At 37.3% G+C, this 21,595-nt stretch overlaps 1 protein-coding gene across 1 annotated transcript in view; it reads right to left on the reverse strand.

Moving 5' to 3' along the window:
* The window catches only part of LRP2 (LDL receptor related protein 2), a 181,774-nt gene that overhangs the window by 100,732 nt on the left and 59,447 nt on the right, over positions 1-21,595 (reverse strand). The window contains exons 10-17 of the mRNA XM_010971430.3: positions 17,465-17,593; positions 15,724-15,893; positions 14,471-14,694; positions 13,151-13,357; positions 10,839-11,041; positions 8,953-9,093; positions 7,263-7,466; positions 800-992 (exon numbers count right to left, since the gene is read on the reverse strand). Coding sequence (XP_010969732.2) covers positions 800-992; positions 7,263-7,466; positions 8,953-9,093; positions 10,839-11,041; positions 13,151-13,357; positions 14,471-14,694; positions 15,724-15,893; positions 17,465-17,593 — 1,471 coding nt within the window. The remainder of the gene's footprint in view (positions 1-799; positions 993-7,262; positions 7,467-8,952; positions 9,094-10,838; positions 11,042-13,150; positions 13,358-14,470; positions 14,695-15,723; positions 15,894-17,464; positions 17,594-21,595) is intronic.

Below are 21,595 nucleotides of genomic sequence, written 5' to 3' on the forward strand. Positions count from 1 at the left end.
CAGGCAGACAGGCCTGGAATTTGTATACTAGTGATTAACAACCGTGGATCCTTGGGCAGGTTACTTTATCTCTTTGAGCCTCAGATTCATTATCTCCAAAATAAGAACTGTATATACCTCCTTCACAAACTAGCTTGTGGATTAGACGAGATTATATACTATGTAAAGTGTATACTGTGTACCCTCAATGAGGCTTTAGTGAATTCCAGTCATCTTTTTTTCTATTATTCTGTTAAAACACAACTATCTAGCTCAGATTTTAAACAAACATATTAGCTAACAAACATTTTTTAAAAAGAAAAGCAGGAACTAAAAAGAATCGTCTGAACTGTTCTGTCTTTTCTTGTCTGACACTACCAATAATGGAATGGTTAAACATGAAACTTTGCGGTCTGAAAGGCTTTTTATTCTGAAAACTATTGTATGATTAAGTAAGTTTTGGTAAGCTTTATAGCAGCACATTAAAAGCAGAGAAAGAATTTGAGCCTTTCCTGATAATTCTGCTACATATTCATTCCTTCTCCAACTGAATCTGTATCACATTGTTTGGTCCTCTACAACTATGAAAAAAATTCACACTTCTGTGAAGGCTGGGAAAGCCAAAATTTAGGAGAAAGTCTGATGAAGGAGATAAAATGATCACTTCAGCATATACTAAAGGGATACAACAAAAGGTGATTTCAACTTACATAGTTCAATCTTGTCTTTACTGAATTTGCCAAATCCCTATGACATCACTTTTCAATGACTATAAAAGACACATAGTTTCAAGCTCTTAGGAAAACATGAACACACTTACCCAGCAATAGGATGAACTACGATTGATCGTGGGTTATTTAAATTCTGGATGATTGTGCGTCTCGATTTATCAGCTAGCTTTATGACACTGACACTCCTATAAGAAGCATCTGTCCAATAGAGATTCTTTGAAATCCAGTCAAAACTCAGACTTTCAACACTTGGCACCCTGTTAGCTGTGATAACTTCTCTTCCTGTAAATAAAAACATGGGCATGGTTTAAAGTCAGCATATCTTATATGACATATATTTTCCTACCACTGCATGTTTAAACTTTGTGTGAGAATTAGAGACTATTTCAGCAATTATTTTTAAAATAAAACTGTAAACTGCACAGCAATCACAAGAGATAAACCTAAAATCTTTCCATTCCCAAAAGTTTGGATCTCAAAGAATAGATATGATTCTGATAAATAGAACCAGGAGTGATCTGGCCGGGATTTACTCCCTTGTTCCACCTCCCAGAAAAAAATTTCTCAGTGCAGAACATCTGAAGAAAAGATACCTGAGTTCACATACTCACAACCACCACCCACAGACAGCGCTGATAAGCTGACACCGCCAGGTACGACTGGGGGTATCTGTGAGGTATTACGGCCCAACCTTCTCATCAACAGTCTGTCATAGCCACAAAGTTGCCAAGTTTGGAAAAGACCAGCAACCAGAAAGGAAATCAGAACTAGGTACAGGGAAAAAAGAGGTCACTTTCTTCTTTGTGAATTTTTTTATGGCTTTTGCCCTCTTTTTTCTTTTTTGATTAAAGAAAATGTGAATAAGAGTAAACAATCACATCTTTTTATTTTGAAGTAAGAAAAACAATCCTAGTGCTTTTTCCATTCATTTATTTAGCAAATTATAAAAAAAGAAAGCTCTGTGTGTTAGACACCATGATAAACATGTAGGAAACATAATATTGCTCATAGTGTCAATAATCATAGTTTATACTGAGCACTTACTCTGCACCCAGAACTGGCCCGGGTACTTTAGGTGAACTCATCCATCCTAAAAACAGCTCAACAGTAGGAATTATTATTAACCCTATTTTGCAGATGAGGAAACTGAGTCATAGAAAAGAGAAGCATCTTGAAGGGAACAGGGACACTGTCGTCAAGGTATCTATAAAGAAGAGGGCGAGGTGGAGGGGAGGCAATTAGGCCAAGATGGAAAAAAATAATAAGAGTAATGGGTATTGTGATAGAGGAGTGCACGCGAGGGTATGTGAGCACAGACTCCATCTGTGTGGAGCACACAGCAAAGCAGAGGCGTGGAGAGGTTTCCCAAAGGCAGTGGCGGATGGGGGGCTGTTGGAGAGCAAAGACTTGGAAGTGGGAGGGAGAGACTGAATTCCACACATTCTGGAGCATGGCTGGAGATTAATGAGTTAACGATAGAGGCTAAAAGAAAGGGAGAAGTTCAGATGACCACCAGATTTTGGGAGGTGGCGGGTGGGGAAGGAAGAGGTGAGTGGTCGTGCTCCTCCCCTAAGGCAGGAGGTCTGGAGAAGCAGAATAAGGTGAACATTTAAACATTCAGTTCTGAGGTGGTTGCAGGTTATCTGGGTGAGCTATCTAAAGGGCAATTGGTGCTATGAGTCTGAACTTCAGAGAGAGCTTGGATAAAAGACTTTATCGCCACCAGCAAGAAGCCTTCCTTGACCTTTCCTTCATTCCCCAGGTTAGGAGGAAAAAGATTCAGAAAATGACCTATCATTAGTCTCCCTGCACTGACTTATAATATAATTATGACATGGATGGTAACCAAAGACATGGAACGTGCACAGTTATGCAGAAGACGCAGAATAAGAAAAGAGAACCAATGTTGCACACTAGAATCACACTTATGTATAGGACTGGCAAAGCAGAAAAGATGGCTAAGGAGTACTAGAAAGAATGGCTAAGAAGTAGAAGGAAATCCAGGAGTATGTTGTCCTGGGGAAAAGGCATTTTAAGAAGATGACTAACGTGCCGAAGATAAGGACTGAAAATTTTTATAACAAAGAGACTAGAGGTGACTGGGGTGAGGGGTTTCCAGGAATTAAGTGTACAGATTGCAGGGAGGTGAGAAATGTGGAAGTAAGGACAGGTGTAGATCAATCTTTTAAGGTACTAGTCCATGCAGTTGAGGAGAGGTGGCTGCAACTAGAGAGGAACATGGTGTAGAGGGTGAGTTGAAGGTTTTTTAGGGTAGGAGAGACTTGAGCATATCTGATGGAAAGTCAGAAAAAGAGAAGTTAGAGAAGAGAAGGGAGAATTGTTGGAGCAAGTTCCCTGAGGGCTTCATTCAGCCAATCTTGATTTCAATTTGATTTCTGACAATTCAGTTTTTGCATGTAAACTCACTGACACTTGATCTTCTCACTCAAAAAACAGAGCAATGAAATATCTCCCTCACCAGAGCATAAGGAGTTTAATCACTAACTATGAGTATTTTAAAAGGAAACTTGCTCAGCATGTGATCTTGAAATTGATTGAAAAAAAAATGATGAGAATTCCATTTGTCAAAGTAGAAGGAAGCTGGCCTGCGGAGGCATCTACAGGAGACTTAGCCTGCCTGAGGCTCAGTAGACCTAATTCTAGTCCTCAGAAAAGACACATTCCAGTTCAAAATACCAGACTGACCACTATGTTTATCTCCTCTTCCTTCCAAATTCCTTTTAATAAGGACAATAAAAGAACAGCAGATGAACAATTTCCACAAAGTTTGGAAGAAAGAGAGACTGGAGAAGTGGTAAGTCACCAAGGGAAAGGAGCGGCTACCAGCAGAGGGGAGATTCAATACCCACACGCAGAAACCTCAGCATATTTGCACTCAGACGCACCAGGCTTTGAAAAAGGCAGAGATGAACACTAAGGGGCCAATTTAAAAGTTGTTATCAGGAGCAATTAGACCCAGAGGTCCCTCCCAGACCCTGAGCATCTATGCCACTCCTCTTCATCTACCTCCTCTAACAGACAAGAGATTTTCTTCTCTGGAGTAACTGAAGCAGAGAGGCTGTGGGCTGAAGACACACTGCACAGCAAGATGCTGGGGTGAACACAGAAGTGAGTACAGGGGGATTATGTGAACACTGAACTGAACGAGCCTCAGCTCCCTGTCCTCTGTACTACTCCCAGATCCCAGATTTTCCCTCTTCCTCCTCTCCCCAGCAGGGAGAATGGATATATCTACTAGGGAGAAACTGACTATCTCCAGAAAGGATTTTCTAATACTGACATTTGGAAGCTCCCCAGCAAAAAGGCTGCCTTATCACCAGCTGATGAGGCCCATCCATGCCTACAGCCTCCTGGTCAGCTTTTTATAGCTTTGCTCTTAATATCAAACAAGGGTTGAAAAAATGTGAAGAAAGTTTCCTTCATGGAAAAGAAAGTTGAAAACAAATTAAAAGGAAAAAGGAACCCAAAGAAAATGGAAAGAGGAAGATCTATTTTTTAAATGTAATTAATATCTTCATAAACTAAGAAAAGATTGAATTTATGAAGCAAGAACAGGTTTTACTTGATAAAAGAAGTAATCAGAGAACAAGAAGGCACTCCTCCATGTTGAAAATATTATACATGAAATTAAAAATCCAATAGAAAGGCTAAAACTAACATGCAAAACAAAACAAAACAAAAAACACCTCACAGAAAGTAGAACAAAAGGATAGAGATGAAAACTAGGAAAGAAAAAAAAAAATAGATGATTGATCTAACATTCTAGAAGAGAAAAGGCAGAGGTAAGAAAATTCCCAGAATAGGACATAAATCTCAAGATGAAAGTGATAACAAAAAGATTCTAAAAGTTTTCAGAAAGGAACAAAAATAAAACAATGATTACTACCTCCTCAAAAGGGCATATACACATAAACACTACTCCGGATGGAGTAGGACTTCTCAACACTGGGTACTAGAATAGAGAAAGCACCAATGTCTTCAAATTTCTGAGATACAATTGCTTTCACACTATATCCAGCCAAATAAGCAAATTGGAGGGTGAAACAACTTTCAGTCTTTTGTAGATACTGACAGGCATATGTAGAATAGATAAACCAGATTATACTGCATAGCACAGGGAAATATATATAAGATCTTGTGGTAGCTCACAGCAAAAAAGAACGCGACCATGAATGTAAGTATGTTCATGTATAACTGAAAAATTGTGCTCTTCACTGGAAATTGACACAACATTGTAAACTGACTATAACTCAATAAAAAATACAAAACTTTCAGACATTCAGCAATGCAAAATATATACCATCCTACTCATTCCACTTAAGAAGCTAATATATAATGTGTTTTGGCAAAATAAGGAAATAAATCTGGAAAGAGAAACAAATGCTTGCCAGAAACAGGAGATTCAGCATAGGAAAGTGGCAGAGGGAAAATAAGAGCTGTGTACAGATCCACCTGAACAGAACATAGAAGACTCCAGAGGGGGAAAAATCATAAGTTGTTTGTACTTGATAGACAGCATTTGACAAATCTGTTGGAACACTGAGGGGAAATACATGATAGTTATATTGAAAACTAAGCAAATGAAGATGGAGCAATTATCAACTTCAGGAAAAAACTCAAAATTTGTTCAAAAAATGTCACCACAAAATACTACTTGATTTAGCAGTGAACAAAAATTACAATCTAGTGTTTTAGGGAGAGTGCAGGGAGGGAAGGTGGTGGAAGAGTATGTAAGAGAGCTAAATCCCCATCTATAATAAGGAAGCAAAAGTCTAAAGTAACAAATCAAGACATAGTATTGTAACAAAGAATAAATCTGACTCCATATTGAATCTATTTGTTTATCTCTAACCTTGTGCTCTGTTTCCTGTGCTGAGTCTTGCTGGCTCTGCACCTTTTGTAAAAGAATGTTGCCTATAGCCTGGAATATACAAGATAGCCCATTCTCAAGGCTCTGACCTTGAGACTTTTCCATTCATATAGAGATAAAAAGTTGCGGGACAGAGAATAACACTTACCTTGTTGAAAGTTTATAGGAACATTGTGACCAGACCTACCCGGACAGCTCCAAAAACAAAGGATTCTGGCACCTAGGAGTTTGCAACAACCAACCACACTCCTTCCCCTTTTTAGTGTAAAAGGAGCCTGAATTCTGATAATAAGGATTGGTAAAATAATCCTTTAGGACAGTAGTCCACTATCTTCTCTGTCTGCTGGCTTTCCCAATGAGGTCGTTATTCCTTGTCCCAACAACTCATCTTGATTTACTGGCCTGTCATGCAGTGAGCAGTACAAGCTTGGACTCAGTAACATTGTAAGCAAAGTAGTTAGAAACATAGAGACAAATAATAGAACAAACAGGTATGAGAATCATAAGCAATTACCTCTAGCAAGCAGTTTTGAGTTGAGGGCAGGGTGGAGCAGAGTAATACGGCTTTTCATTGATAACAGCTACAGTAATGGCTAACACTTACTAAATATTTACTATTTTCCAGGCATGATTCTAGGTGTTTTACATGTATTAGCCTAAAATTCTCTCTACAACTTTATGAGCTATCTAGTACCTGTATTATTCTTCCTATTTCACAGATTTTAGAAACTGAGGTATAATGAAATTAAGTAACATCCAAGATCACACAACTAGGAAATGTGAGAAGCCAGGAAGCAAAACTAGGCAGACTAGCTCCTGAGCTGGCCCTCTTAACTGCGTGTTATACTGGTTACCATTTTTTTCCCCCAAACTGCAGGTTTTGACCAATTAGTGGGTAGTAAAATCAAAGAACTGGAACGAGCCATCATCCAATGATGTACCCAATGGTAAGGTGTGACTGACTATATCTTTCTGTGAGGATTATGAAGATTTTTTAACAGAATTCATTAAATTTTTAAAAATCCATATTTATATATAAAATTCATGTCTTTTAAATATATATATGATTATTCCAAGCCCATCATTTAGGTAGTGCAGCCTCCCTAAAAAGAGGTCATTTCATTAGCTCAGTTTGGCTGCTTGAATATGGGGAACAGCCTCTAGTCCATAAAGCAACTGAATAGTGTTCATACATTCAACACTCATTTTATGGAGCGTCAACTCCTTTTACATTAAAATTTGTCAATATTAATATTTGTAATTGTCCAATTATGTCAATGTTTGTTTAAAAATGCACCCTCATTTATACCTTATTTTGAAAATAAAGGAAGAGTATTTGCTTGGACTTAATTCATAAGAAAAGAAATAGATTTCTTTTCCCAGTCTAAAAGTATTTAGTAAGCTTAGTAAAAGATCCCACATAAGAAGTGAATGCAGGAGGTTATAGCTCAGTGTTTGAGTGTGTGCTCAGCATGCATGAGGTCCTGGGTTCAATCCCCAGTACCTCCACTTAAAAAATAAGTAGGTAGATAAACCTAATTACTGCCCCCTCCAAACAAAAAAGTGAATGCAAAGTTTTATTGAGCAAGTTATGAGTATTACTGTTGAAAACAGACAAAACAGATATGCAAAAAAAAAAAAATGTTTAAGCCCATTCTCACCTGTGCCATCGAGCTTTTGTTTAGAAATCAGGTCTTTTGATGTATCTGAAAAAAAGATGGCACCCTCCTGGGCATCGAAATCAATCCCAACAAAGACAGAAGGACTTCCTGTCACTGGAAGGATGACATCTGCCTGGTTAGACACGGTAAGCGGGATGCCACGAACAGCCACATCAGATGAAAAGAAGAGAAACTGCTTAGCAGCTGCAGAAAGAAGAACACAACGTAGTCAGCCACAGCATGGTTCTTGCCATCTCCAAATTCCAGAGAAATTAATTATACACCCATAAAGCACATTTTCTAATTCTCAAACATAATTTTGAAATAAACAAATAAACCTGTAAACAACATAGTTAGAAGTAATGGGAGGAAAACATAAGCAATTATGAAGGCAATGCAAGTATTACAATTGTACTTCTCCCTGAAAATTTTACCCTTAAGATTTATTTATATAAAAGATGGTGTCCATATGCTTAATTTCTAAAGCAGTATTAACTACATAGTAATTCCACCAAAATTCTTGAGTTAGATTAACTTTTGTATAGAGATCTATACCAAGAATCCTACTGCAGTTTGGGGGGAATTAAGATCAGTAAAAGAGAAGATTAACAGCTAAACCAAGTAAATTGTTTAGAAAGAAATAAAGGAAGAAAGGAAGAAGGGGAGTTAGCGAATGGAGGAAATAGGAAAGAAAGAGTAATGTGTAAAATCAAAGAAGGAGACAGTGATAGCATGTCAGGAAATCAAAAAGAGAGTGATTAAGGAGGTATACCCAAGACAAAGATAAAAACTGCACAAAGATAAAAACTGCAGGAGGAGTTTAAAAGTAAAATTGTTATACAATATAATGTCAGTATAATAGTTAGAAACACATGTTTGTTTGTTTGTTTTTAATGAGGGCAAATTTTATCAGAATCTAGGATCACTAGCAAGATTAACAAATTTGTCTGAGTTAAAATAAGAGAATTTACATCCTAAGCCAGAAGCAGCACCATCTAGGGAGTAAGAATTTGCCAAAGTCATTAAAAAGTAGAGTTGTCAAAGGGAAAGTAAGAGAAACAAATATTGTAGGAATGCATTTCATAAGCAGCTGAGGCCCAGGCAATTTAATTATGACTAGATGGGTAGGTGGGTAGGTGACCACAGAGGAGGACAGGAAGAATGGAACCCAGAGCATAGAAGCAAATATAAAGAGAAATCTGAACTGATGAGTAAAAACTAGATAAAGAAATGAGCCACCTCAACATTCAGGAGTTTACTTTAGAATACAGCTATAAAGCCAGGGAGGGTCAAGATGTGATTACCCGACTCAAAGAGGCAAAAGCATTGAGTTAGGAGAGGTCAATAAGAGTGACTGGAAGTGCTTCCCATTAAAATTAATGCTAACATCGGAAGTGAGAAAAGTATGTACATGATAGAGAAAAGAACTCAAGATAATATCTTAGGGAATTTCAAGAGCATAGTTTAAAAAGGAAACAAAGATTTCAGGAAGGAGACAAAAGACAGAAATCTACATCTTCAAAGACAGCTCTTTGTAGAAAGGGAATGGTTCCTACCAAGGAAATCGCCCTGGGAGCTACCAAAAGCTTATTTGCTGTAAAGAAGTGAAGACAGGGAGCTGGCCCAGTCCAAGAGCAACACATACCCCTGTACTGACTGTCAGAAAGACTGTCCAAAACTGATTTCTTACCAACACAGTTGCGTTCGTCCGTATCCAGAATGTAGCCGAACCTGCACTTGCAGCGGTAACCCAAACCCCCACTATCTGTTCTGTGGCTGAGGGCACAGATGTGTTGACAGCCCCCATTGTTATTTCCACATGGACTGACAGCTGGAGGAAAAAATGCACATGGTTAAATTTCAATTAGAAATGCATAATTCTCCCAGGCATATGAAGCCATTTTGAGCCCTGTGGGTGAAATGGGTTTCAAACTCCTTGGGGACATCACTACTGGTTGCTACTGAATACACCTACATCTAGCTGCTCCCAATTTCATTTTGCTCTCGCATCTACTCTCAAACTGGTGGTGGCAAAAAACAGGGTTTCCGCAACTAGATAACTTTGGGTGTTCTTTTTCCCCCAATAACCATACCAGACTGGATCTCCCAGCCTCAGTGATTAAAAAACTAACTATACCCCCAAACAACTCTAGTGTCGTTTTTACTATTTGTATATAATAAATAACTATAACTCACTGGATGCTTATTTTGTAAGACAACTTACAATCAATGACTCTTTAGAGGTAAACACTATTATCCCAATTTTACAGAAAAGGAAACTAAAGCTCCAAAAGGCTAAGCAACTTGCCCAAGATTATTCAGCAGTTAAACAGCTAAACTAGAATTCAAATCCAGATCTGATTCCAAAACCCTACATGTCTGAAACACAAACCAGTTTAGACTCCCCAGAACCACTCTCAAGGCAGGGACCTCAGGAAGCTCACTGTACACAAGGCTATCATAACTAAAAACGTCTGCTTTTAAAACTGTCTTCCTAGCCTTTAATATAGTCTCTTTACCTTCTCGGTTAAATTAATTTGGAGAAACACAGGCAGGTGTCATTCTGAGGCAAATAACAGAAATAATTTGCATGATAAAACTGGGTAATATTTTTGGTCAAGGGCAGATGTGAATTTAGTAGCTCATGAACTGATTATTCCAAATAAGTATTTTCCAATCTGTTTTCAGTTACAGTATATATTTTCTATTAAAAGTATTCGTTTACGTAGGGTGACTACATGGAAGGATAAGCCATCTGAGTCTATCAGTTCTGGTGGTTGGTTGGTTGGTTGGGTTTTTTTTTTCCCAATCTACCTAATTACTTTATAGTGTTTTTCCATCCCAAAGCTAACACCATCACTTACTAGAGTTTTAAAGTGAAATCTGTCTTTTTCTGATTACTGTTCACTGATATGATATTAAGCTTTCCTCCAACATAGTCTAGTTTATTGCTTCTTTTCTTTGATGCATGAGCAAATACAGAAAAGAGCTCTATGCAGTCCAGTCATGTCAATTTAAAACCTTAAAACAAACAATACAGTGTCTGAATCAAAATATTTCTTTTTTTTGATAAGTGATCAACCTGAGAGATACCAAACCCAGCTGTCCTATGGCAGAGCCAATGCAAACCAAATAACAGGCGGCATACATATACAACAGAGAAGGAAGAAAATAGCTCTGATGCTGCCTAAAATGACCGCTTAAGTATGGCATCATCTTCTTCTGGGCCTCAGCTTCCTCGACTGTCATAGTAGAGGGTTGAATTGGGACGTTTCTCCCAATAGCATAAGAATGGGTATTTTAGTTTGGTTTGTTTGCTGCTCTTTACCCAGCCTGCAGACAGGATGTGGTACATTGCAGGTGCCAGGTAGTTCCCTGTAGGTTTGGCATTTTAACTCTGAAATACATCAGTTTCTCCAGAATGTCCATGATCTGCAAAGCCAATTTCAGAGGGTTTAACTCTCTAGATAACCCATCATATATCTAAGGATGCCACCCAAATCTCATGAGAGCTTTGAGAAAATCTTTCTACCAAGGCCAGTACCAAGCAGGGTTTTCAACTGTTCTGGGGCATACCATAGGGCTGCCTTAAGGAATGGTAAACAGTCACTCCAAAAGGCCTCAGGGAAGACTGGAAGTATATTTGTGGGTTGGAGTCTGTGAACTTGTTTGCCTTCATTACAGCCATCTTTGTCCAGTCAGTAAAGAACACAGTATCTTCAAACAAGCTTATTCCAAAGGGATGAGGAATGTTTGAGCCTCCATGAACTACTGTCTTCCTGTTATGAAAAACATATACCATACAATATTTTGATTAATAGTGAAATTAGTCCAAGTAAATGCCTAAAAAGCTAAAAAAAAATGTATTGGTACAAATATAGACTATATAGACAAAACACATTTTAAGATGCAGGTATATTTCATCTACCTCTGATAGAAGGCTTTTCACGTGTCTCTTGGAAAAGAGCCTTGGCACTTAAATTCCTGTCCCCGTCCTAGCTTATCCTACATTTTTTAAAAATTACTACTTTCTCACCTGCTCTTTGATCTTTTAAGGTTGCCCCACATATAAAAGGGCTAAGATGTGAAATATCATTTTGAAATCCATAGGGGAAAGAGTGTAATAAGGGGTTAGGAATCTGGTAGAAGATGCCTTCAACATCCACTTCATACCACACCACGGACCACTGCTCAGCCATTAGGGAGCAGGACAGTGAATGGGAGGATTCAACCCACAGCAAACACACAGACCTATTCCTGATGTTACTCTAGGGAGAGCAAAAAGCAGGGCTACCACTGTTCTGCCTCTGCTTGATGAAACTATCAGCTGATCATATTTGTAGTGGAGGCAGAGTGCTCAGAGATGCTGAAATGGAAGATAACATTAGTACGAGGTGCTTGGCAAGAGGAGGAAATCAACACTGCCCGCCATGATGCATCTACATAAACAGTAATTCACTGAGGCCACATAAAGTGAGGTGGAGGATGGTTTGTGAAAGAAAACTCCTATTTGTTTTTCTTTTGCCGAAAGGCCTCAGAGAAAAAATCTTCACAGCCCCAGAGGACTAAAAAGCACAACAGAGCTCTAAAAACAGACTTAAAGACACTGACACTGGGAATCACACAGAAGGCAAAAGAAACAAATCCACAGTGGAGAGTCAGTGCAAACTTTGAAACACTCAATAGTGACATGGCACATTAAAATTCGTGGTTTTCTTTATCAGTTGGCAAATTCCAGAAACCTGAATGCCACCTGCTGGCAAAGCAAGAAGCAATGACTTTATGATTTTGGCTGTACTCATGAGTTTTGATATTTCCTCAATGTTCCTTCACAGCCAGCAAACCACTTGACTATTCCTGAAACTCCATTATTTTTTATCTTTTATGTTTTACTTTAACCTTAGCAAAAAATATTTAGACTATCAAACAGCAAAACACCCATGAAAGAGAAAAAAATTTATCAATTTCTTGATTGTTTTTATGACTTATATGATTACTTTTTTCATCAAATTAATTCATATTCTCACTATGGGAACCAGTTTCAGTGACAAGAAGTCACAACCTTAATATTCAATCACTTCATTTAACCAAGTAGAGATTGTTCTAAGAATATAAAATCCAGTGGCAAACTCATACCATACTTACAAAATAGAAAGGAGAAACCAACTATAATATTCCTTTCATCAAGAAAATAATAAAATTAAGTCATTTGGAAAAATCAAATTGTCTAGAGTAATTTTTCAAAATTTCAAGACCATGTTTTCACCAGTTTTTGAAAATACCAAAAAAGATCTAAAACAGTTAATAATGTAATTAATTTATAGTAAGCCCTAATCAGACCAAGAAGATAAAGGAAAAAAGTATGCCACAGTTTACATTCAAATATTGTTTAAATATCTTTGAAGTATATCAGGTAAAAAGTCAGAATTTCCTTTAAAATTTGAAATATATTACGAGCAGTGTGAAATCCAATTAATTCCCACCAGATAATGCTAAATAAATAATAAAATTTATTTATTTATTGGGGGAAATTTAGAAAGCTAAACAATAAAGTGATCTTTGGAAACAAACAATAAGGGACCCAGAGAAACAAATGGACTCGGGAGTTAATGAAAACCATGTGCTGCTTCTGGGAGTGAAGGAGGGTGTGGAGAAGAGATATCAAAGAACAGAACAAATGCTCTAGGCAATATTTAATGAGTGTCATTATAGAACACAAGTTAAAACTCAGAGCCGGTCACATCATGTAAATGTCAACGCAAAGACCATTCCAGTTAGAATGTCAACCAACAGACCAATAGTTTGAGTCTAGTCCTTCAGTATCCCTCTCCATAAATTTTATGTACTTTCCCCCAGACTTATAAAGTTATAAAAAAAATACTTCTTACCTTTGAAGTCCATCATAAGTTACAGTCTCAATGTAATCAAACCGGGAATCAACCCAGTAAACACGATTTGATAATATATCCAGGGTTATCCCACCAGGCCATCCCAGCTTTCTGTTTACCAAGTCTTTCCGGTTGGAGCCATCCATGAAAGCCCGTTCTATCTTAGGTGCCCCAGAAAGGCTCTGCCAATCTGAGAAAAATAAATAACTACAAAAGAAAAATAAAAGTTGAAAGAAAGAGTCAGGTATTTTACAAGTTTACCTAGAAAATATTTTTTGAGATTGTGTGTTTGGATCAATGGAAATTTCCTGCAGCTAGTTAGAAAACCATGGGGCTTTAAAACAATACAGAAATTAAAAAGTACTAAAAATCAGAGATTCTGAGGGCCAATCAGGATTATCAACAATTCCAAAGTGCAACCATTTAAACGGACTAACTGGCAGGCAAAAAAAAATTCGTATCTACCTTCTTAACTTCTTAACTTTCTCCCCTGTTCCCAGGCTCCATCTTTCATTTCTTTTTTTCACAGCCAGCAAAAGGCTGTAAAAAGGCTATCAAGCCATTTCCTTCCTTTACGGAAGGCATAGTCTAGAGAACATATGCATCATTTTCAAGGAAGGACAACTGATATCATGAAGTAGAAATGAATAATCACCATTTACCAACACTTAAGTAGCCTCAAGTCCATCCAAGGCTCTTAAGACCCAACTGTGAAAAGTCTGGGAGAAAGCTAGTCTCCCATAACTGTTCTCAAATGTGCAAATCAGGAAAATTTTTATTTACACCTGGAGACACGTAAGCATCATCAGTCTTGCTGGGCTGATTCGCACACAGTTGGCATTAACGTTGACATCTTAACCTCAGTTTCTAAAAAGAAATCACTAAAAGGGATAGTTCTATTCCTTCTGTTAAAAAAACAACCACCACCACCAAAAAACCTTACAATGAATTTATGTCAGTGATCATCTTTAATAATGGTTTAGTTGTGACAATAGTATTAGATTGAGTTAGAACACAGGGTCCAGTCTTTCAGCCAGGAATATGTGACAAACACTAAGAATAAAATTTGTACCCCAAAACATCACATATTTTTAGTACACCAGTAGGTGTGCTTAGATTACATGTCTTCAAATGGGATGTTATTTAGCCAACTCCTTTAAAGCTTCTATGAATAGAGACATGAAATAAATATGGATTCTAGAGTACAGAGCCTAAAAAAAATCAGGATTAACCTTCAGTTATTCCAATGGATATTTTGTGTATGGGGGAGAAATAAAACTCCAAAAAATGCTAGAATCAGTATGTTTTCATATCACTTACCCAACAGTTGGGTCCAGGGCAATCCCTCTAGGACGCCCCAAATTTTCAGTTATAAGGGTAACCCGCTGGCTTCCATCCAAGTCTACCATGTCTATGCGGTTGATGTTGGTCTCCACAACATAAAGTTTATTGTTTACCCAGTCCACAGCCAGATTCTCTGGGTCCTCAATAGAAACATTGAGAACTTCTTGGATATCTAAACCATTAATGCTAGCTGAAAAAACCTGAAAGAAAAACCAAAATTATTACACTTCTTAAGCATAACTAACGTGAGCAGTTTTCCTATACTTCATCCCAGGTACTGATCTTTGGTGTACAAATCAGTCATTCGGACTGAAAAAAAAAAAAAAAAGAATTCACTGGAGACTTGCTATTTTACATGAGGGTTACTGGGGGGCCTGGTGAGAGGGAGTTTCTTTAAAAGTATGTAAGGCAAATACTTTTCAAATTGGGTTTAAAAAAAAAAGCCTGGATTTCTAATTCTTGGTAGTTAGCAAAAGTTTAATTCTATGTGAATTTTTTGGCGGAGGAGGTGGTGGTAGTTTTGATTTCAATTTTCAGTTTTTAGCTGTAATTAAATCAGATCTGCTAGTAATCTAAAGATTTTTAGAAAGTTTATGCAAGTTATTAGTTAGCTGAATTAGACTTTTATCAATGGTACAAGGAAATGTAAGAGGAAGAAATGAAATTCCATAACTCTTTAGGAGTCTTTAAAATTTATGTTTTAAAAATCTCCATTGCATTACTCAAAGCTGAAATCAGATCCATCACACTTCGCAAATAAGAGAGCATAATGAAATTTTGGCTGCTAAACAAAATACTGTCAATATTTGTTACCCAGTCTTCAATTACGGTTCCATTTAGAAGATGCAGGTAAAATCTGATTTTTATCATCCAGGAAAGCAGAGTACTTTTTACATTTTAAATGATCAAGTTTCAAAAATTACTACCAAATACCTTCCCAGTTTTGAAAGAATGTCTACTATTTCTTTTAATTAGGCTTTTGGACTCCATTTCAAATAAAATTAAAAGTTGCTCAAGGCTAAACCATATAGTAGACTCCTTTGTTTAATAGGTCACATGTAACAGTATAGCTGTAAAAGGTGCTGATTGACATAAAATATCTCAAGGGACTTTTTTGTTAGAAAACAATGGTACTTTCCCCTTTACTCCCCCCAAAATGAAAAACTATCAACACTTTGTGCTTGGGGTTCTATCAGCTCGCAAGCTATACTAGAGAAATTTCTATTTACCTTATTTTGCACAGTGTCAGTCCAAAAGATTCTCTGTAGTGCATAGTGAAAATCCACACCCACAGCCGATCCACGATTTTGAGACTCTACCAGGATCTGAAAGGCACTTCCATGAATATTACCCATTAGCAAATCCCGACCGTTGGAGAAGATAACCATGGCCTCACCAGCTAAGTGGGAAAAAGGAAGGCATTATCATTCCTTCAAGTGAACAAAGATGATGAAGCAACTTACAACTATATTTTCTTACCTGGCTTTAAAACTTGAGGCAGACATATGTGTCATTCTACCCATTTTACAAATGGGCAAACTGAGGCAAAAGATGCTTAATGAAGTGTTCAAAATCACCACATGTTAGGAACAGAATCTGCCAAGAACTCAAGTGTCCTGATTGCTAGTCCAGTGACACTGAGTCCAATACATCAGGTATTATTGAGAATCCTTGATAGTATGGGCAGCTTACCCCAGGTGCAACTTCAGATTGTGCAAAATGCAGAACACATTATTCTATGAAATACAAGGATTAATGGGGAAAACCACTCTGTGAAAAATGGCAACGGTGGATCTAAATCTGCTATAATCACATACTTCCGAGAATACAAAATGAATAAGGTTATTCACTGAAGTCTCATTTGCAATATAGGGTAAGAAATAATGTGAAAATCCATAAGTAGGGGAATAGTTAAATAAATTAGGTACACCCCCAAAATGGAACATTATGCCACTATAGAAACAAACAAAAAATGAAAAACAGCTCTCTGTGTTGATACGGAAAGCTCTCGAAAATATAGTATGCAACATTAACAAGATGCAGAACTGTATGTACAGTTTACTACCACATATGTAAAAATAGGATTAAATATCTAGATTTTATATTCTGACTTACACATTTAACAATCTTGAGAATTGAATTAAATAGTGATTATCCATAGGAGAAGTGGGAAACTAGACAGAGGGCACAGAGAAAGGGGATATATTTTATTATGTATCTTCTTACAATGTAAAATTTTTGAATATATGAATATATCTGTTCTAAAATAAATAAAAGTAACTCTTAAAAATCCGCCATATCTGAAAGTTAGTCCACAGCAAATCAGGTATTTCTACATAAAAACAACTAGAAAATAGTCCAATCATAGACCAGGCGGGTAGATAAGTTTCAGAAAGCCAACAAAGTCACTTCAAATAGGTGTGAAAAAGTTTTTTTTTAAAGAGTAAAGTTGAAATCTTATTACCCAGAAATCCATAGTGGCAAAAATGCTTTGGGAGGCCCAATTTTTTTTAACAGACTTTCTCCATAACTTTTCTCTACCACAGTACTCTCAGGATGAGGGCATTTTCACAAATTGTAATCTAAATTTAGCAGGTCCACTTTGAATCATCGCTAAATTTTGCATAAGCAATGCTTATTGATACTTGTCATCTTGTGGTCAGTAAATCAATTAAAAGTAGGTCAAATATATGTATAAAATCTATCCCACAATTAAACATGGGAGAGGCACAAAGTGAACAAGCAATCGATAATTTAAAAAAAAAAAACAACCTATTAATTCACAAATTGGTCCCTAATAACCAAAGTATATGTTGACCCAGTCTTCTGACAGCAGGGGCCACTCCTGATTTGTGATGATAAAAACCCGCCATCTACATCAATGCCGATATTTCTTTTGTCGTCTGCTATGGAATGAGGATATTAGTCCAAAGCTGACCGCTCAGAAACACATGTCCTTTAACTACTCACACGAAGTATCAGCTTTGCAACGCCGCTCGTGCTCCAAGGTATACCCCTCCACACAGTGGCACCGGTGATGGCCAATTCGATCTTCACATATCTGGTCACAAACTCCCCACATCTGGCAATCATCAAAATCTGCCACATGGGAAATCAACATTTGTCATCGTGGCTAACAGCACTTCTTGAGCACTCTCTGAAAAAAATCTTGGACAAGTTATACAGGAATATGGGGATGCCCCTCTAGGGGGGAAAAATAGGCATCTTCATACTATAGAAAACCGAAGATTTTTTAAAAATCTACATAAAGGATAACTTTGCAGGGGATGTACAACACTGCTTGAATTCACAATACTTTGGTATTGAATTTCATTTATTAATATTGGCTTACAAAATATCTGAATTTTGGTGTAAATGTAATCCTTTAAAATTGTGCTTTATATGGCAGCCACTAGCTCTCTGTGGCTTATTAAGTTTATATTTAGATTAACTAAAATAAAATAAAATTAATAATTCAATTTCTCAGTCACACTTGCCACATTTCAACTGCTCGATAGCCACTTATGATTAGTGAGTACATTGGTGGGTACACATACAGAACATTTCCATTACTGCAGTAAGTTCTACTGCACTGCAGGAAGTTGTACTGTACAGTGCTACTTCAGATAAAAATAAGACCTGCCTTATATCCAATCCCTTGATAAGACAAATCTGTGCCTGCAATGAAGTATTTGGAAAGGTCTGTTTACCTAGTTGCCTTTCCTCTGATGTCAAAAAATCATAAACAAAATTAAAGTCATTTTCAAGACATGAAAAATAAATTCTCTTATTCATTGACTTATTATTCATTCATTTAATAAGTGTTTATTGAAAATCCATTACACAAGACTCTGTTCAGTGCTACGGTAGTCCCAGTCTTGTAATATAAAGACTTTTAATATAATTGACTTAATAAACAATACAATATGGGCAGAGAGAAGAACCACATAAGATAAAAAGTGTCTCTCTTAAAGATTATGAAGTTTAAGGGACAGATAAATTATCCTATCCTTGGTAGACTAAATATTTCATTTGACTCTCCAAGTTCATGTCCACTCTTCACCCTCCTTCACCCTGCTCCCTTCCCTTGCAGGATGGTCTCCACAGGCTACAGGGTCCTCATTCCCTAGGGCTCCAGGAAATTCTCCAGTAAAGTATAATTCCTCAGGTCTAGAGTTATCCAGATTTCTAGGGACTGATTACATCTGCAGAACTGTGCACTGAGTTCTAGCACGCCTGCTGGATGGCCCACCACCTTGTGACTCCCCAACAGGAAGGCCCAGGAAAATCCTGGTATCAAGATAATGGCTCCCATCTTCCCTCCAGACCAAGTAGAACAATATGGCCAGCATAGCTTTCATTCCAAGGACTGCGACAAAGGAAAAAACTAATCCAATTTGGACATGACAGAGTGGCTATAAATAAAAGGTCCACGTTTGATCTATCTCTTCTGTGCCCTCGCCTCAGCCCTGAGAAAGCACCACTTGAGGCTTCGCTTCGGTAGGAATGAAAGTACAGGACATTCACCCTCCAAATCCCAGAATGTCATGACCTCACTGTAAATGCAAGACACTGTGACACTATGTCTGGAGTCACCCTAGGAGTAGGAGTTCTCATGTCAAAAAGGGAGTGGGGAAGACATAACTAGGAATTCTTAGGTGCAAATGTCTCTCCTATCTCCTGGGCTATAAGTACTTTAAAGGTTTGAAAGAGTGTATAAACTCATTGTCACTTTTAATGACTGAATAAGATTATATTCGCCATTATGAAGAAAAATGAGGGCTAATTAATATCTACCATCAGCCAAAGTGAAGACGAGAAAAATGAAAAGTAGATTTGAGGCTTTTCATGAGTAGAAAAGGCAGTGGAAACTGCATAAAACTCTAAAACACTGCTTTACAACACTTCTTCCCAGCCTGTTACCTTTATCTACTTTCCTTTTTATTCTTCTTAGTCTTTGTCCCCTCCTACCAATCAACACTGCTTTGAAAGTAATTCAAAAGACTCTTTTTAGTTTAGACCCCCTTGGACACCCTCTGACCCATCTGCCTGTGTGAAATCCTACCATGCTGAATGACCTTCCTGCCCCAACTCCGCATCAAGATGTCATTCCATCAACAAACAGTATGTCCTGTTAATCAGAAACAATAACCCCGGTAAAGTGCTTCAGCGGCTCCACAGCCAGGTCAAGACTACCAGGAGCAGATGAGTGGTAGAAAGACACCAGATTTCGTGTCAGGATGATTCCATCTAACTCTTGATTACCACTGAGGCATTCACTGGGGAGCCATGTCTAAGATGATAGATGTTGCATAGGTTTCCAACACCTGAAGCCTCTGTGGTGAGTCAGCCTGGCAGAGGATTACAGCCATACAAAGAGGATTTGTTGAATTGAAATGCTTGGAAGAGTAAACCTAAACAATTCCCCTAAGAGCTCCGCTGAAACAAATGTAACTGGTTTCATAAGGTCATGTACTGAAACTAATGAGTTCTCTTTACAATATAGTCTTCATTGACATAAATGTGAAATAAATGTTAATCCAGCTTCAAAACTCAGAGGCAAATATACATTCTTGAAGGATAGAACAGGTCACAGAAATAGTCTCTGCAGGTGGCAGGGGGCCTCACATTCACAAAAGCCCTCAATTGTAGACTTCTGAGGTCATATCCAAATGAGGTTGTCTGTACTAAAGTCCTAGGCACATCATAAAGGTACTGAATGAAGTTCGTGGAACTTCAAATTAGTGCCCCAGTATCAGACCATACTACTTCCAGTGTGATGTGAACTGAATGTGTTCTATGAATCCTGAAATTATCTTGTGTACAGCATAATATTGCAAGCTTTTGTATTACATTCATTAACAGGTTAAGTATAAAAATCTTGCTATGAAAGTTTTTCATTTCTTAAGGGCTACAAAAAATTGAAGTAGCCTGAACCTCTGACATAGAATCCAAAGCTCATCACAGGTTTAGCTATTGGAAAAGATGTTGGAAAATGCGCTGGAAAATGTGGCTCTAGGGTGGAGAGAAAAAGAAAAAGACTGAGACAAGGTTGTGGGGTATCACAGGAATGAACTAGGGAATCTGAAGGAGCAAATCACTTTTACTGAAAAGACTTCATGGTCTATCAAGGTTCAATCTTGACTGTGGCAGTGGTTTCATAGGTGTATACATCTATCAAAATTCATCAAATTGAACATGTGAAAATATGTCATTTACCGTAGAGAAATTATACCACAGTAAAGTTGTTTTTAAAAGGTCGGGGGAGGATATAGTTCAAGTGGTAGAGCGCATGCTTAGCACGCACAAGGTCCTGGGTTTAATCCCTAGTACCTCCTCCAATAAATAAATAAATAAATAAATAAATAAATAAATAAATAAATAAATAAACCTAATTACCTCTCCTCTCCAAACAAAATTATAATAAAGTTAAAAAAAAAAAAAAAGAAGAAGAGCAATCAGATCGGGATAAACTTTGGGATATAGTCCTGATACTAGAAATCTGAAATTACCTACTGTGAACAATACAACGACAACTTCAGTTGGGTCGCTTTACCAAATACAAAAATCTTGACATGTGACAGGTAAATGAGCAAGTCCCATTAAGATAGTTCTCAGCAACACTGAGGAATAGACTTTCTCAAGAGTTTAATTTGTAAACCAGAGTCTTTCAGGCATTAAAAACTTTTCTGACTATGAGTAAATTACTAAGATCAGCCATAACTGAGTTGGAAGCCACGGGCTGAGACTGAAGACTGAATGACTGACTTCATTAGGGTTATCCAAATTCAATTATTTTGGCCAAATCATACTAATATTTTAGAAATTATTATTCAAAAATATATACTTTTCATATGTTTACGATGTTCGTTTTTATCCAGAAAGCCCTGAACAATCTCAAATTTCTAAGGAATATCAAAAGAACACAGATATCCTGGGAAAATTCTGAATCATCTATCTTTCAGATATACTTAAATAAATACTTAATTTTAATGAATCGTTTCAGTTGCCTTCCAGATGCCTTTTCCCAACACGAGCAAAAATCTCTGTGATCACACTCTACTAATATGTCTGTTGTTCACATATCAAAAATTAGAGCAT

This window comes from Camelus bactrianus, chromosome 5, assembly GCF_048773025.1.
Source record: "Camelus bactrianus isolate YW-2024 breed Bactrian camel chromosome 5, ASM4877302v1, whole genome shotgun sequence".
Taxonomy (NCBI): Eukaryota; Metazoa; Chordata; class Mammalia; order Artiodactyla; family Camelidae; genus Camelus; species Camelus bactrianus.